This window comes from Gadus macrocephalus, chromosome 6 (assembly GCF_031168955.1).
Source record: "Gadus macrocephalus chromosome 6, ASM3116895v1".
Classification (NCBI taxonomy): domain Eukaryota; kingdom Metazoa; phylum Chordata; class Actinopteri; order Gadiformes; family Gadidae; genus Gadus; species Gadus macrocephalus.
This window is the reverse complement of record NC_082387.1, coordinates 6,962,810-6,981,398: the sequence shown is the minus strand read 5'-3', so window position 1 is coordinate 6,981,398 and position 18,589 is coordinate 6,962,810. Positions and strand designations below refer to the sequence as shown.

At 46.4% G+C, this 18,589-nt stretch overlaps 1 protein-coding gene and 1 long non-coding RNA gene across 2 annotated transcripts in view; one reads left to right on the top strand and one right to left on the bottom strand.

Annotated features, from left to right (window-relative positions):
• Positions 1 to 299: 299 nt before the first annotated feature.
• atp8b2 (ATPase phospholipid transporting 8B2) overlaps positions 300 to 18,589 on the bottom strand; it is a 42,581-nt gene continuing 24,291 nt past the window's right edge. Inside the window, 14 exon segments of the mRNA XM_060053745.1 lie at positions 300 to 1,536; positions 1,908 to 2,519; positions 2,994 to 3,124; positions 3,523 to 3,661; positions 9,047 to 9,292; positions 9,379 to 9,462; positions 9,751 to 9,974; positions 11,889 to 11,964; positions 11,967 to 12,080; positions 12,701 to 13,271; positions 13,996 to 14,101; positions 16,346 to 16,457; positions 16,755 to 16,919; positions 17,485 to 17,600. Of these exon segments, the coding sequence (XP_059909728.1) occupies positions 1,471 to 1,536; positions 1,908 to 2,519; positions 2,994 to 3,124; positions 3,523 to 3,661; positions 9,047 to 9,292; positions 9,379 to 9,462; positions 9,751 to 9,974; positions 11,889 to 11,964; positions 11,967 to 12,080; positions 12,701 to 13,271; positions 13,996 to 14,101; positions 16,346 to 16,457; positions 16,755 to 16,919; positions 17,485 to 17,600 (2,762 nt within the window). The 3' untranslated portion in view covers positions 300 to 1,470.
• On the top strand, positions 3,661 to 7,914 carry LOC132459317 (uncharacterized). The gene is made up of 3 exons (XR_009526200.1): positions 3,661 to 4,855; positions 5,204 to 5,636; positions 5,900 to 7,914. It is a non-coding gene; the product is annotated as an uncharacterized LOC132459317 (long non-coding RNA).

Sequence of the window (18,589 nt, the reverse complement as noted above, 5' to 3'; positions counted from 1 at the left end):
GACCACACCAAGCCTCCACTCTCTACCTAGTCTTTATTCCCGCACTGCTTCTTCACATGTTGAATTGTTTGATACCAGCTGTAGTAGTTGTAGTAGTACCAGTAGTGAGAGTGCACAGCAATCTGATTTCCGCTTATAAATGTTCTCGCCACTCGCCTATTTCTGGGTTGGTACTTGACCAAAGCATTTGTAACACTGAATATTTCCCCTGCTGGTGTAGGATGAAATAGTTCTCAGCCAGGGTTTGGGAGTTGGACTTCAGCTGTGGTTCGTTCCGATCTTAAAAGAAAAAACTGCAATAAATGTGAAGCACCCTTTATTCCACATGTACAGGCATACTGGTTCCACACATGGACCTTCTAATTTCTCCAAAAATAAAAGTATACGTCTCGTTATTACATGTTGTCTTTCTGTTGCCAAGCCACATACATGAACTTAATTCCCCCTAAAGTATGGCTTTTTCTGAAATGAGATTCACATCTTCCTCCCCAACAATCAGCCGAGTACCTGCTTGAATGGCAAAGCAAGTTGAAAGGCGATGAGAGAGAGCTCCCCTCTAATCTCGCCACAGTGCTGTGTTTCTCTCATCAATGTGATGCGTATGACCACGAGGCACCACCAGCCGAGGTAGGAGCAGTGTGACAGACAGTGAAAGCCTGTTCTTGTTGTGTTCAATACATTTAAAATAACGTTCTCACTGAGAACTACAGTAAACACAGACTTTAAAACCCCCACCCCAGAGGTTTCCACCTGTAAATGACTTGAGTGGACTATTTCCACAACTTTATGCTTATTCTGACGCATCTATAGAACTGTTGCAAGACAAAATAATTAGCAAAAATACAATTTCTACGCAACGATTGACATGTTCCCAATGCTGCCCTCACAGCAAAAACTTGTACAATAACCCGACTGGGAGGGCATATATATAGAGCAACCCTAGAGGTATTTTCCAGTAGATCTAAATATGGCAATGCTGCAGAGGGCCAATGGAGCTGAGGTACAGCTTGCGTGGGAGAAAATGCTAAAGATTTTATCCATTTGTCTTATGGGAATTAAAGGTTTACTATCTGTTTCATGAAATGTGGTTATGGCTCTGTCATATCATATTGCATCACATTTGTATGTGATAGCATTGGATGAATCAATTTCAATATTTTGTTGCATCCAGGGGAGGATATCGCATCAATCATAGACCTTTACTTAAGAACCCTCTCTTGCTCTTTTAGATAAATAATGTTGTTAGTGTTTCTGAGTTCCTGTTCTAGCCGCACACAGTGATCGCGTCGTAAATAATATTTCAAACTATTCACCAGGGAAGGAAAGTGAATTTAACTCTTCTCTCAGAGTGGCTTTGCTACGGGGCTATGGCTGCTCTCTGTCCACAATCATCATGGACTGATCCAGCAGCTGTCTCCTCCCACAAATTCCAGGCCTCAGTCCCAGCTGGATGGCCTTCTCTGGGGTACCCTAGAGGGAGGGCGGGCCGGGGCTGCTGGAGCGAACTCCGAGGCTCCTCCAGTTGGACAGGGCCTCCTGTTGGACAGAGTACAGAGGGGAGGGTTCAATCTCAAGCCGGGTCCGAACCAGTGACCCTACAAGACTAGAAGACAGGGAGTGTGATCCAACACAAAGCTTCACAGGGAGTGTGGTCCACAATGAAGCTTCACAGGGAGTGTGGTCCACAATGAAGCTTCACAGGGAGTGTGGTCCACAATGAAGCTTCACAGGGAGTGTGGTCCACAATGAAGCTTCACAGGGAGTGTGGTCCACAATGAAGCTTCACAGGGAGTGTGGTCCACAATGAAGCTTCACAGGGAGTGTGGTCCACAATGAAGCTTCACAGGAAGTGTCATCAACCATGAAACAACCATGAAAAAATCAAAACATCAAGAACAGCAGATCACCTGGACCGCTCCCAGACTGAGGGTCCAGCCCCCCGACTCTCCCTGTGCTGAAGGGGCCGTGTCCCCGGGCCCCCCCCCAGTGGAGGGGCCCTGAGTGGACTCCGAGGCCGCCAGCAGAGTGGTGCTGGGGGGTCTTGCGTGCAACGTAGAGAAGCCGGGCTTGGCCTGGAGGGGGGAGGGCGGAGGGGTGCGGGCCTCCTCCTCCTCTATGGCTGCGTCCTGGGAGCCCCCCAGCACCGAGGGGGAGTTGGACAGCGGGGGCGCGGCCGAGCCGGACACACAGCTGGGGGCGGGGCTGCTGTCGCCGGAGGCGGCGCCGGGCGGGGTGGGGGTGTGGCTGTGCTTCTTCTTGCGCAGCGTGTCGATCCAGCTGGAGCTGTGGCGCGAGGCAAAGGACGCCAGCGCCAGTGAGGAAAGACGCATGTTTTTGCCCGACGTGATCAGCTCGCCGAAGCCCTCCTGGTGGGCAAAGGCGTAGCCCGACCTCCGGGAGCCCCCGCGGGCCCCGAGCCGGCCCTCCGACGTGCTGCCCGCCGTCCCGCGGACACCCCCCCCCCCGCTGAAGCACACCGCCTTGCGCTTCTTCTGCCGCACCAGCTGTGTGTAGCGCACCTGCAGGGAGGGGGAAGGGGGGCAGAACATTTCTTCAAACACGTCTTTCCAAAACTAGACTCTCAGATTACATTTTACATTCAAATACTTTTGCCAGTTTTGCCAGAAAATTATTTTCCTCAAAATCACTCATCCCTTCAGTGGCTCATTCCATCCCATCAAATATGATAAAATAATTGTTAAAATATGTCTCCATGACAGCTAATAACAACACAGTCACAAAACTTGTCAGGAATACTGACAGGATTCTACATGATGCTACTGATGGGCCATCTTCTGGTTAGAGCAATTCAACTACGTCAAAACTGGCTGTAGTGTTTCAGAGGACACGAGGGTAATGACATTCACTCTGTAAACACACACTTCTGCATGCATGTGTGTGAGTGTGTGTATGTGCGGGTCTAGGTATTTGTATAGCGTGTATGTGTATGCATGTGTGTATATGTATATGTGTGTCATGTGTTCTGTATTCACCGTGTCAGACAGCTGGGGCTTCAGGTCAAGCTTGAGGAAGCGGAACGCCAGAACTGGAACGATACAGATCACTGTTGCCAAGGCGATGGTCAGCCATACCACCGGCTGCAGTAAAGTGCTCTGTGCGCTGCCTGGGAACACGGACATTCATAATCACCCCTTAATTAACCCTTAATTTCACCAGCACATCACGTCACACAGAGAGGCCTAACCTAGTTTATTGTGGTTGATTCTTTTCCTGTAGGAGTACCATCTTAAGCTTCATCACTTGTACTCGGGTACAGCGATGGTCGCCACGTCACGGGCATAGCCAGAAGGGAGCTTCACCTTGATTAACGTGCACCTCTCCAAACCTGAAGCTACACGGCGTAGGTCAACAGAGTGCAGGAGAGGCACAGTGGTCCTACAGCGTCTTTTCAACACAGGTTGAATCCAACCTTTATCTGATCTGATTGTGGGTAACTGCTTTCAAGCGTGTCCTGAATGTCTCACCGAATAGGAAAGGAGAAAGAGAGAGGCGGGGACTGACCGACGAAATGGAACTGGTTGGGGGAGGAGCTGAACAGGGTCTGGCTGTGCATGGCCAACATGATGCTGAAGAATAAGCCCAGCGAGCCCCAGACAAACACATGGTTGATGATCGTCCAATAGCCTGTGTCCAGAGCAATCTGCACACAAACAAACACACACACACACACACACACACACACACACACACACACACACACACACACACACACACACACACACACACACACACACACACACACACACACACACACACACACACACACACACAAAAACACAGTTGCAGAGAAAGGGGGGAAATTGAGTTAAGTATAACTGACATCCACTCACAACAGAAACCACAAATTTAAAAATCCCAATCCCTTATAGGGATGGCTAGTGTGACGTCAGACGTCCACTTCCGTGTCCAATCGCTAAACCGTGTCCATTCGCTAACAACGATGGCTACAGCAGCACAGGAACCGGTCACGTTTTACACAGTGACAGCGTACTTTACACTCCAGACATCCCAAAGTCTGTACAAAAGGGTCTTAATTCTTACAATTTGAATAGGGTAGTATCAGTATTAATGTCAGGTGGAAGTCTGACAGGGAAAGTCCAGGCGTCAATGAAAAAAAAAAAGCTACGATGTTGAGGTGAGAAAGTAGGGTGTTGATAGCTAATGTCAACACAGGGCTGTCTTTTAGCCGTGTTGGGGTTTGGTGAGGGTTATCTAGATTAGTTGTTTTCAGCGTAATAGCATAACATACAACTTTAAAACATAGCATTGGAAGCTAGCGATAGCTATCTAATGTAAACACAGTGTGTGCGTTGCTGAGTCCTTTAGCTGTCTTAGGGTTTGATGAGGGTTAGCTAGTTGAGTTGTTTTCACTCAGGTACACGTTGAGGGACAGGAGGTGAAGGCAAGTACCTGCTCTTGTGCTATCGGGAGGGCCAAGTGTCATCATGTAGCAGCCCTGCTGATTTGGGCTGAAAAGAACCTAACCCGCACGGATGTCGAGTGTGTGTGGAAGAGGGCCCCAGCACCCAAAACAGATGAGGTCACAGCGAAGAGGGTGTCTGTGATTGCACCTTCCACATCTCAAGGTCAGGTTTTCTTTGAATACTAAAAGCTACGCCCTGTCTGGCTTTAGTGTTATAAATGAATGGTGATGCTACTGACAGCAGGTATGTGAGATAGGAGATGGTTTCAAGTGAGAACACTATAATCTATTATTTCAGCTGGAATTAAACGACCTGTCGCCCAGGAGGACAGAGAATGGACACTGAACTCCTTGGCACAGCTGGGCCGTTTTACAGGTCTTGGTTGGATTCTGGCACCAGAAACACCTCAGGTTTGACTTCTGTCCTTTGTATTTTCGATTTGTCACGTCCTGCTATATGAGAAACATGAAAAGTACACTACATTAAATCTGTTACAAATTAGCTAATTTTGTGAGTTATCCCACCAAACTCCATTTAAACTTTTTTTTTTTTTTTCTGTTGATAAATTCAAGTTTACATACCCATAGATATAAACCATTGCAAATCAGACATCAAACAGTTCACACTTTGAATGTATTTTGTTTGTACTGTGTTGCCAAACAGCATATGTGGTCCATGACTTACTGAACATCATTGACCAACATTTTCTGTCTAATTTCATGATATTTGTCTGTTTTACTTAGACCGTCCCTATCAAGACCTTTGATGGGGTAGTGACCAGCTCAGGCTATGGCAATGCAGAGGACAAAGCTCTGTATGTGCTTTCATCACTTGCTGTCAGCCAGCAAGAGAAAGAAGCCATTGAGAGAGCCACAGTTGGGCAAACTAAGAATGCCTTATGGTGATACATACAAATATAGTCTCTATTGATTTCAGGTGTACGGTATTGACTAGCTTTCTCTCCATTAGTGCTGGAAACATCCCTGTGTGCTACATGGTCAAAATGCACCTGTGTTGCAAGTGGCATGAGGTTAACTGTTATGGTTTTCTTTTAACAGGATGGCATATCGCAACAAAAGAATAACAGCCGGCAACTTCGGTTTGGTGTTGGCAGCATTGAAGCGGAACTCTTACCCTCCTTCCTTATTCAAAACCCTGCTTGGCCAATACAACCTCAAACAAGGATCTCATGTATGTGGTGGGCACTAAGTGTTTTGAATTGAAGCATACTTCCATATTATACATATAATTGTATGCATTTGAAAATACATGAATATATAAATTAATATTAATAATAACACTATGTCAATGTTATGCCTAGAGTATAGGAATGCATACTACGTCCAGTCAAATTTTGTAGGATGCAAAGCCACCACTTTTGGGTCGTGTAGAATGCGATACGGAATGCAGGGATAGTCTTCACGATTACATATTTTTTCCTTCCCTGCCCCCAGGCTTGTGATTGGGGAATCCTCCATGAGCCAAAGGCAAAGCAGGAATACATGGAGCGCACTGGTGTGACCATCCAGGAGAGGGGAGTGTTCTTTTCTGACAGCGGCCTGCTCGGTGGCTCTCCAGATGTGACGGTGGCTGATGACTTCATCATTGAGGTGAAATGTCCCTATTCAGCCAGAACCAAGACCAACCTGCAGGCAGCGGAGAGGAAGGACTATTTTCTAGAACTGGATGAAGTCACTGGCTTACTGAAGCTCAAGCAAACACACAACCACTGGCATCAGATTCAGGGCAATCTGCACCTGACAGGAGCCAACAATTGTCATCTTGTGGTGTGGACTCCTCTTGACCTTGTTATCCTGCTTATCCCTAAAGACCCAGCATGGGCTAGCAACATTAACATTCTGGAAAAAATTTATAAGGATTGTTTCCTTCCTCGCATACTTCTGCATTCATGACCTGTTCTAGTGCAGGATTTCATTCTTCTGCAGCTTGCCGGGCCACCAAGGTATTTATCCTTTTGTTTTGTTGTACATTCTCATCACACAGTACATAACACACTACACATAGTCAGATGCCATTTACACTGATACACCTAGTCTCTTTAAAAGGTCCCATGACATGCCATCAGGTGTGGTGTGATTAGCCGTTACAAGCCGTTTTGGAAATCTGCCCCTTATGACATCACAGGTGGGCGTGTCCACCTAGATGTATGGCGGATAGATGAGCAACGTTTGCTGCAGTCTACTGTGTTGGCTGGTAGACTGATCTATCCAGCATACATCTAGGTGGACACGCCCACATGTGATGTCATATGGGGCAGATTTCCAAAACGGCTTGTAAGCTAATCACACAACACCTGGTGCCGTGTCATGGGACCTTTTAAGGGTAAGGCCTCATTCATGTTCACTATTCATTCACTATATTATTATTTTGTTACATTGTTCGTGTTAACAATAAACTGACTGGGAGTGGGAGCAACTCTGTGTGAAGACTCAAATTTGTCTGCTAGTTCAGCTTGTTTTGCACCTAGCCTGTCAAAGTGTATGTCCAAGTAGTTCCCAACTGATGGTGGCTTAAACTGAATGATTTTGATGTGACAGACATGAGATAGACACGAGTAAAACAATGACATTTATTCATGCAATTTCTTGAAGAATGGGCTTCTATAAATTCACAAGACTAACACATACTTTTAGGATCTTGTTGGCATGCTTCTTATGCTGGTACGGGATGTAGGTCAAAATGCCAAATGTTTTCAGACGTTGTATGGAACGCTCTACATGAATCCTTGCACAGGCAACGAGTCTGTTGTGGTTTACTTCCTCCACTGTGAACTGTCCATTGACAAGGAACGTTGGGATGTTCAGTGACACTCCCTCAGGCAAAATGTCACGAATAGTGAATCCCTTATCTGCCATCACCATGTCATCTGGTTCTAGCTGTTGGAGTACTCCGCAGTCAGCTGTTATCGCCTTGTCCGAGGTACTTCCACCGTATAGGTCACTGGCGAAGGTTATAACTCCATTGGGAGCCACACCGATCAGAGCTTTAAGTGTGGTGCGTCCTTTGTAATGACTGTACAGATTACTCTGGGTGTCCAGTCTTTCTGTATTGGAGACGGCCACTTCAGTGCAGTCAAGCACAATCCGACAGTCGGGAAATGGTTAGAAGCAATCTGGCAGGGATGTTTGGTTCTTGAATCTCGAGGGGATGTTGTTTTCCATCATGCCAACATACAAAATGTCATACAGTGTACTGCTGATTGTGGTGAAGATGTTGGTGACTGTGGCACGGCAGCAATTAAATCTTGTTGCAAGGTCTAGGATGCCACAATTCAGTCTGAGCTTCATCAAAGTCAGGAGTAGCTGATCGATAAGGGGCATAATTTGGACATTCCAATTAAAGTGGTACTGGAGATCAAATTTGGAGAGAAGGGCTTCCAAAAAGAAGACAGTGGCAGCATCTGTCAAGCCAGTGTAGTAATTAACTTTGTCAGGGTGTGAGGAGATTTGACTGAATGTAAATGTTTGTTTTTGTTTCTCCAATTCTCGTTTCAGTTGGTCATTTTCTTTTCTGAGCATATCATTCTCAATTTCAAGCACAACACTTGAAGTACCAGGGGTCTGTGGAGCAATGTCAAGGTGGTTTGGGCCTGGTCCAGCTGTTCCTTCATCCTCCACGCTCGCAGGGACTACTAAAATATCTATTTTGCACAAGTCAATCGTTTTTTCATCATTAATTAAATATTAGTTGTTTGCATAACCCTAACACACAACCCTAACCCTAAAACGAGGCCCTTACCATAACACACTGCCCTAACCAGCGACAATCTTTGGTGAGTGAAAAAAAACGATTAACTTGTGCCAAATAGATATTTTAGTAAAAATTAACAAAAATTATCAAAGGGTTAGGTGATGACTAGTTTGCTGTTTATTATGGCACCTTATTATAAAGTGTGTTACCCACATTACATCTCAGGCTCCCTCCAACTTGCAGAACCAACTTCTATTATCAAATGTGTTGTTTAGCTAGGTCTACTAGAGTCAAAGTCAGTCTCACTTCAAAGTCTAATGATTTCCTATGCAGCACAGACACTGCCCGTCTTCCTTAGCATATGCAACATTACTGGAAGCAGTTCAAGAACGATAACGATAACCTTGAAAGCATTTTGAAGTGCTGACAAAACAAACAAAGCTAGCACTCGCTAGTAGTACCTAACTCATAACGTTATTAACCACTAGCCTGTTATTATTGTTCATCATTTGAGATCCAACTTACCGTATCAACTTCAGCCATCTCTTCTTCTCTTTTTCATCGAGGGGAAATCGGTAAAAAGAGATTGTTTTGTTGACGTCGTTGCGGTTATTGCAACACGGGACACAGCACTGCACCATTTTACTTAGAGAATGTTAGCGAGTGGACACGGAAGTGACGTTTTTGGATATGATGACGTAGTCACTAGCCATCCCTATTCTATTCTACTCTCAATACTTCCTCTTTGACCTTCATATACGTGTCATTCATGAAGGCCTTTTGATCAAGGGCGCCTCCAGGCAGGGCAGCGTACCGGGACACCAGGGGGCTTGCACCCAGAACCCTCTGCTGGGACAACCAGAACCCTCTCTACACGAACCCCAACTCACCTGGACGCTGACCACAATGACCAGGGCTGTTGCCGTGGTGACGGCGAAGGTCTGGTAGTCGGCCAGGGGCTCGGCCGTGTCCTGGCTGGCGTGGGACAGCACGGCGTAGGGCACGAAGAAGAGCACCAGCGAGGTGTAGATGCCCTGGGAGATGCAGATGAAGAACTCCCGCTTGTTGAACAGCAGGTTGAGCTGGCCCGGCTCGTACAGCTTGGGGTACTCCAGGCTCCTCCGGTCCGGGACGTCCTGCATGGAGCCCGGGTCACAAAGTGAACACAGTGCATGCATGACGTTGAGAAACAGCTGCGCTATGGGTACCTGCCTTGACGTACCTGGTCAAATATCCCCATGGCGAGCACAGGTAGAGATGTGTAGAGAATGTTGTAGAGCGTGATGAAGTACTGATCATATACTGTCTAGATGTGGGACACACACGCAGACAGACGAACACATACAAAGAACACGTCAGCTCAATTCCTACGTAGCTCTTCAGTCAATGTTGTGGAGTGACTTACAGGGAATTAGCGTGCAGCTCATTAAGCATCTGGGGCCAAGGATGCCTACAGGGAGACTGCAGGAATTGGGGATTGAACCTAGTACCTGTCAGCTAGGCCTAACCTTATCCACTAAAATATCCTGCCCACTCAAATTCATCACATTGTTGAACCCACCCCACCCCCACCGGACCCCGTCTCAGACCGGACCTGGGCGGAGAAGCCGCAGAAGAAGCCGAACCAGAAGTGCACCATGGTGAAGGCAAAGTTCTTGTAGAAGAAGTAGCAGAGGAAGCGGCACATGCGCAGGTAGGACCAGCGGCCGTGCACCAGCAGGAGGCGCTGCAGGAAGCGGAACTGGGCAAAGGAGTAGTCACTGGCCAGCACCGCCTGGATACCCTCCTGGCCAGAGATACCCACACCGATGTGAGCACCTGGAGAGAGAGAGAGAGAGAGAGAGAGAGAGAGAGAGAGAGAGAGAGAGAGAGAGAGAGAGAGGGGGGGGGGGGAGAGAGAGAGAGAGAGAGAGAGAGAGAGAGAGAGAGAGAGAGAGAGAGAGAGAGAGAGAGAGAGGGGGGGGGGGGGAGAGAGCAGGAAAGAGGGGGAGAGCGAGAGAAAAGTGAGGGGGCGATGAGGAGGAGAGAGAGGAAGGTGTATTTGCGATATTAACAATGATGAGTACATTCAATGAGAATGTGAGCGAGAAACGGGGAGAGACTCCATAGGGGCTGTTGTAAAGGAGTCTCCATAGGGGCCCATTGTAAAGGAGGCTCCATAGGGGCCCATTGTAAAGGTGGCTCCATAGGGGTCCGTTGTAAAGGTGGCTCCATAGGGGCCCGTTGTCACACACACGGTTAGAAGAAAGTCAAGGAGACAAAGAAGCAGGTATAAACTTAAAACGTATAAAGGTACCAAAAATCCGTTTTTATATGTATAATGCTCTACATGTGATTGCTTGGTCAATGTTTGAATGAAAAGGAAACTTTTTACTGTGGTTGAGTCAGAAATAGAATGGATGATGCAGGATGTCCGTCTGATCATATCTGTCTGATCTGTGCTGCTACTAAATTAGCAGCATTCTATATTTCCAGTATGCACTTTTCCCTTCTTATTCATTATTCTGTCTGTTCTAGCGTGCTGCGGGGACTGCGACTGGATGCCTGGACTCTCCTTATGGTTAACCGGCCAGGCACCCCATCACAGATTTTAATGTTTTGCCTTTATGCAAGTATGTATTTATGTCAATTATGGCCCCCATTGCACTCCTGATCATCCCTGGAAGGAGGGATCCCTCACACTGTGTTCCTGCGCAAGATTTCTTCCTTGCTAATTAAGGGAGTTTGTTCTTTCCCTGTGGGGGGCTAGGGTCAGGGGGGTGTCATAAATATATGGCCTGTTAAGACCTTTGAGACTGCACCGGTGATTAAGGGCTACAAATAAACTGAACTGAATTGAAGTAGTTGTCGAACATCTCATTTTTAAAAAGTACATAATTAAGTTATTAGAAAAGTGATAGCATGCGATCCTGGGCCACGTGAGACAACCAAACACGCAGGGCCATAAGATGCACTGACTTACACAATGGAGGGCCACTTGGGCAAACAGCACACACACACACACACACACACACACACACACACAGGACCACTACCGCTCTGAACCGCCTGTAGCCACCTGATGAGGACACACTGGTGCAATAGGTTTCACCACCTCCCTCCTGGCCTGCGGTCCCCAGCAAAACAACATGTCCTTCTGCTTTATCTGTGTGGCTCCCTTTACTCACCACACTTGGGCAATCGCTGATGGTAATAACTGTGGTTCCTTTTTTTTTGTCTTTTTTCATCTTTCTACATTTATTTATGATTCCCATATTGTTTATTTTTTTGAACCCTTTGCATTTGTTTTTTTCGAATTTTTGTTTAACATTTTTGATAATTTTTCTGATCTCTACATTTGTTTTGTGTCTTATAATTAATGTTTAGTTTTTTTCATGGATGTATTTTTAGCAATTTTATTTATTTTAAAACTATTTGGCCTTTGGGTTAATTACTGTAAAAATGCAAATAGCGAAACTATCTTGGAACCTTCACATGGAATATCCCAAAAAGCTTTAAAGAAATAGACATTCATAGAAAAATAATATTTCTAGCTTTTTCTCCCTCCCTCCCTCCTCCTTCGACAACTCTTAATTTTAAACCTTTATTTTTGCATTTTATGATAGAGTGAAATAGACCGGAAGATGTTGGAGAGAGGGGAGAGCAAAGGACCACAGGTGGCGGAAATCAAACCTGGGTCGCTGCGATCAGGACTGAGCCTTAACGGTATGTGCTCTACCCCCTCTCTCTTACTCTTGATCATGCTGACGTCGTTGGCCCCATCCCCGATGGCCAGAGTGACGGCCTTCTTGTGCTTCTTGACTTCTTGATGAGCTCCACCACCAGGGCCTTCTGCATGGGCGTCACCCTGCAGCAGATCACCGCCTTGCAGGCGCACGCCGTCATCAGCAGCTCCGCCTCCATGTCTGCCTCCAGAGCGTGGGCCTGCAGAGACAGGAAGTAGATCACAGTCACTCCTGTTCAAAGTGTGCGAGAGAGAGATCTAGGACAGTGTTGTGGAGCAGACCTTTTGTTCACAGCGATTCAGAAGAGTCTCTCTCACTCTACGGAGAGGATTTATAGAGTATACCGCTGGATATCATTGGCCAATATATTGGCCAGTGATAAGGGCCGAGCACTCTTCATCAACTGTTCTCTGTGCTTCTTCCTATTAGCTAGTTGCGTAGTTGCGTTAGTTAGCGACTCTCTGAGTCTCAAATATACGGAAGAGGATTAGGGACACATGGGATATTTTCTTGTGTTCTTGTGTGTTCTGAGTTTCTGATTCTGCGAATAGAGTCAGAATTCTGAGAATAAAGTCAGAATTCTGAGATTTAGATAATTTCATCTCAGAATTATGAATTAAATCTCAGAATTATGATTCAAAACTCAGAACACAAAAAAAATCATGTGTCCCTATTCTTCGGTCAGCGTGTGGTTCCCATCCTGTATCAAGGGGATTCTCACTGAACTTCGTTCCATACAGGTAGTCTGTAAGGAATTTCCCTTGTTTAGCCTGTGAGATTAAAATCAGAATTCTTAATTCTTTAGTTTCATCGTTTTACCAGGCTGTGGCCGCTGATGACAAGAGCAAACTCTCCCGATATGTTGTCCATGGAGAAGGAGGAAGGTGGAGGAGGTGGTGCAGGAGGAGGAGAAAGAGGAGCAGGAGCATGAGGAGGAGGAGGAGGATCACTCTGCTGTTTCCCACCTCCTTCATATTCTGCTGTGGCTTCATTGGCCCCATATCCATTCCTTATCAGACAGCCCTCCCTCCACCCCTCTATACGACTGTCCTGCCTTCCTCCTTCTCCTGCTCCCCCTCCTCCTTCTCCTGCTCCTCTTTCTCCTGCTCCGCCTGCTCCACCTTCTGCTCCTCCACCTCCTGCTCCTTCTTCTCCTCCTGCTCCTTCTGCTCTGCCTCCTGCTCCTCCTGCTCCATCTTCTGCTTCTCCTTCTGCTCCTCCTGCTCCTTCTTCTACTCCTCCTCCTGCTCTGCCTCCTGCTCCTCCTCCTCCTTCTCCACCTTCTGCTTCTCCTTCTGCTCCTCCTGCTCCTTCTTCTACTCCTCCTCCTGCTCCACTTTCTGCTCCTCCTCCTCCTTGGGAAAGCTCAACCATGCGTTCCCTGGCCCTCCTGTTGACAAAGACAGAGAGAGAGAGAGAGAGAGAGAGAGAGAGAGAGAGAGAGAGAGAGAGGGGGGGGGGAGAGCAGGAGAGAGGGGGAGAGAGAGAGAAAAGTGAGGGGGCGATGAGGAGGAGAGAGAGTGTGAGAGTGTTGTGTGCGATACGAGAGATGGATACATAAACACTTTGACTTTAATAGAGAGAGAGAGAGAGAGAGAGAGAGAGAGAGAGAGAGAGAGAGAGAGAGAGAGAGAGAGAGAGAGAGAGAGAGAGAGAGAGAGAGTGTGTGTGTGTGTGTGTGTGTGTGTGTGTGTGAGAGAGAGAGGGACAGAGAGAGCAGTGGTGCTGTGAGGGACAGCTGTGAGAGGACTGTGTTAACAACAACCAAGGCAGACAGCTGAGCAAACATGAAGATCACTGAGATGGGACGTGTACAAAAAAATAAATAAACCACACATATCTATATATTTATAAAGAGAGAGAGAGAGAGAGAGAGAGAGAGAGAGAGAGAGAGAGAGAGAGAGAGAGAGAGAGAGAGAGAGAGAGAGAGAGAGAGAGAGAGAGAGAGAGAGAGAGAGAGAGAGAGAGAGAGAGAGAGAGAATAAGCATGGACAGTGCAAGGAACATGATTGGATAATAAAAGACACAGAACAGTGCACTAACAGCTGACAACAGCAGTGATCCAGAGAGTCAGACATGCATGGACGATAAAATAAAGAGTCAGATAGACGGACCTCAGTTCCTGTCTCACACTCTGCACCGTGTGGCCGTTGACGATGAACACCTCCCCCATGTCGTCCGTCAGCATCTTGCAGGAGTAGCCGATGTTCACCGCAGTCTCTGAGAAATTGACAGGGCGAGAGGAGAGAGCTCAGCTCCCAGGTCAAACAGCACACAATACCGAAGGGCAAATGGACTATGGAGGTACTGCAAGCAATAGGTGACAAGAAATTACAATGTCAAAATAAATCTGTACATAAAGGATAACAAATCTTAATAGAATTACACCTACATGTGTATTTAAGTACCCCAAAAAACGAATGCGTTTTGATACAATAGCAAATGTATAAATAATTTAATTTTTACAAATTTCCTATTGTTGTCTCTTTTTAAAAACACCAGCTGAGTCGGCTGATCTGATCAGCCGGCAGATTGTGGCAAAAAAGGAGAAAGCTCTGTCCCTGCAATATTTAGGCGGGACCTTGGGATGGCTAGTAGGCCTTGTTCTGAGAAACTAAGGGGTCTGGTGGTGCGCTAAAGGGCTAAAGGGAGCGAGGTAATAGGGTCTGATATTGGAAATGGTCCTGAGTCGAAAGATTTCACTACTGACTTATGACACCTAGAATTAGCGTGTGGGATCTGGTGTAGCTCAAAGATGGTTCAGGTCCACGTCCGTAGGACTGGCAGACGGCTTGGGTACAATGAGCAACATTCCCATTTGGTTGTCGTTCAGCCGATATCTGTTGTGCAGTTGAAGAGCTGACTAAGCCTCGGTACAGACCAGTCTAGGCGCGGCCCATCAAGAGGTTGACCTCCAGTCTCTAGCTTCAACATCTTGGTACCTTTAAATGTCTGTTTTGGCACAGTGGTGTTAGGGGCACCAGATGGAAAATCTTCCATGGTGTTCATTGAATAAATAAAAGGCCTTCTCTAAAACATTTGTAATAAAAAACAGTTTTGAAATCCCCCTAAAGTAGTTTGATCGAATCCAGGCCTCTAGCTAAGCAGCTGAACTCTGGTGAGCTTCAATCAGGGTGGGACGGTGCCAGAGGCTAAGGAGACGACTACTCAAGGCTACTCAGCTTCTAGGCTGTGGATGGTGGTATGTCCAGTCTCAGTTTGTCGACTTCATCTTCATGGCTGTAAGAATTTGACCAAACTGGACCAGGGAAACAGGCTGGAAACGTCTGAATGTTGCTGTCTTGTTAGATTGATGGCGGAAATCCATATTGGAGATGAAGATGTTGGATGTGAGCTTGAACATGAGATTAGGGTTTAAAGAAGATACATGTGCAATTATAGTTGTGTCGATAGTTAGCTCTTTTACCAATGTTTGACATCTTATCAAAAGGTACTTAGAAGGTCAGGGGATACATGGTGTCCGTCTTTTTGACTCTGCCTTCCAACAAGCTCTTTAAACTGAGCTTGTGAGGTTAAACCAGGGAATTGATCTTTGCTTGCGGGTTCTTCCTCTCAGAGGTAATAGTCTCGAGTGTACAGGCAGGAGAGGTTGAACACGATGAATAGATCTTTCTCCGCTTCGGAGAGGACGTGGCAACTCAATCTTAAATACTGTGATCTATTGGGTAGATGCCATCAAAGAAAGCTAAACTTTCTTGGGAACCGCTCATCCAAACAACTTCCCAATCGACACCGCACTTCCTGGGGTCCGAGCAATACAACAAATGTGACGTTGTTCGAATGAACGATTGTCGAGAAAACTGAGGACATACAGACACACAGAGACACCTCTGATATAGTTCGATCTATATAACGGTAGACTATCCAGCATCCAAGTACAGGGACCAAGTGAACTGCAGACAATGGAATGTGGCTTGGGTAGTACTTGAAGATACTGTCCGCAGAGCCCTGAAGCCCCGCCCCCAAAGCCGCGCCCCTATAGCTGCACAGAGCGCTGCTGGTTGTTTGCTTTGTAAAGTTTATTAATGTTGAACGTGTGCCCAAATAAGTAAACCCTGAACTATCTTGGGTCCCCAGCAATACACAGGCTAAGTGAAGGAGACCAGATGAACATGTGTAGAGATTGTATGGACATACATACATGCATGCACACAAATACAGACTTACATACATACATGCATACATGCATGCATCAATACATACATGCCTGCATGCATGCATACATACATACATATGCCATACATACATACACACATACATAAACAGACAAAGAGATTTCTCTCTTTATAGGTGAGACAGTAGTTCTGTGAAAATCATTTAGGAAAAATAATTATTATTTCTCAACTGTCTATAAACTAAAACGCACAGAGCAGGACATGTTGTTGTAAAGGAATGCCAAACCACCACCGCTGATAAAGATGTGTGAGTGTCAGGCACTCTCACCCTGCTTGTCTCCAGTGAGGACCCAGATCTTGATGTTGGCCAGAGAGAGGATAGCGATGGTCTCAGGAACCCCCTCCTGCAGCTTGTCTTCTATAGCTGTGGCTCCCAGGAGCTGGGAGCCATTACAGAACATTCTAAAAATGGTTTGCCATGACACACTATCATGACACACTAATACGACACAGTGCATTATTATTGGTATTGTAAGCAGTTTTTTTAAAACATACATATTGCATATATCGATTTTGCACATGCATCCCATTTGAATATCTAATAATGATATCTCACACAATCACATCATGTGATGTATACATAAAGGAGACCATACAACCCTATTTTCAAACGAGTCTGTTTCCATTGTTCAAGCACACACAGCATATCGATTACACACAGACAGCGGGGAACGGACCGTCATGTGCTGCTCTATCTGCTCGTAGGCCGCGGCCAGGCGCTCCTCCCTGAGGTCGGCGGCAGTGTCGGCGGCGCGGTGGCTCTCCGCCCAGTCCTCCCACTGCTCCTCTGTCAGCTCCCTGGACGCTAGCGCCAGGGTCCGCAGTCCGTCCCCCGCAAACTCCTGGGGGAGTCACACAGACACACACACACACACACACACACACACACACACACATAAAGACACACACACTCACATATACACAGACGTAAGCAAACATAAATATACATGCAGACACACATGCACACGTGTTTTTCTCCACGCATAAGCAGACAATGATTATCCCACACAACAAGTATACAGACATACACAATCACACAATCACACAGGCACACAGGCACACAGGCACACACACACACACACACACACACACACACACACACACACACACACACACACACACACACACACACACACACACACACCTAATTGGTTTAAACTGGGTAGAGGGTGTATGTGTTTGTCAGGTCAGGTTTATTTGTACATCTGTGATAAAAATACATAACAAACCTTTGACTTCGATCATACAGTGGCTAAAGCAATACACAGAACGATGTAAACACTGCAATTTGAATGGATTTACACGATACAGGTCGTGTAAATCCGTTGTGCTGCGTCTCTGTACAACCACTAGGCGGCAGTAGACTACGTCACCTCAGCACTGTGGGCGTGATGAACCTGAACTCACGTTGAGATGGTCTGAGGTGACGTTCATCAGGTCCTGACTGCCGGCGTGGAGCCTCTCCATCAGCAGGGTGTCCGCTCCTTTGCAGTACAGACGGATCCGGCCCTGGGGGTCACGCACTGGGACAGAGAGAATCCCAGTATTTACACGGCATGTCATGTTAGGAGAAACGTTGTCTGCCAGTTCCCAGAGTCGTACGAGCCTTGTTGTGTAACAGTGGTTTGATTATAAACAGGCCATTTATCAGGGACATTTTTGCAGATTGAGGTAGTGAACTCTATTCCAGCTTGGAAACAAATCATAAACATTGATGATAGAACAAACAAATAGCTGAAAGGCAAATGCTGACCACATCTACATCTAATATTGTAGCTGTACTGCTCAACCCGGTCTGATTTCATTCCATACTACTTCCATCAACTTAGTTTGTCTGCGTGTGTGTGTACTCAAGCCTACACATCAGAAAATGTAAAGGTTCAGACAGGAAGACTGTCTGAACAGACTAGCTCCCTCTTTAAGAGATTTCCCTGCAGCCTAATGCTAACTTCAGACTACATGATCATTCTTTCAAGGTGATCACTAAACTCAGGTAAGTACGCAGATGTGTCTCTGTCTGCGCTTGGCCCCTGCGCGCGAGGGTGTTTGTTTGTGTGTGTTTGTGTGTGTGTGTGTGTGTGTGTGCGTTTGTGCGTGTGTGTCTGTCTGCGCGTTGCCCCTGCACGCTTGACTGTGTGTGTGTATGTGTGTGTGTGTGTGTGTGTGTGTGGGGTTGTGTGTGTGTGTGTGTGTGTGTGTGTCTGTGTTTGTCTCTCTGTATGTCGCATGCGTGACCGATAGACAGTAAATTCCAAATGATTGCACGTGCACCGCAAGTATACCATTCAGAACACAACTCCCAACTTTGCTTCTGTTCTCGTATCTCTGTTTAGCCTTAGAATTTCGCTGTCACGTTTGATTTGGCTATAAACCCAACACACAATAATGGAAGAAGCGCCAGATATTGAAATTGAGCCCCCATGGCCATATTTAAGCGAACTATTTGAAGTAGTGGAAAGGAAGAACGACTTTTTAATTGCCTTCTCTGTCTGCCTCAGAAGCATTCGATTTC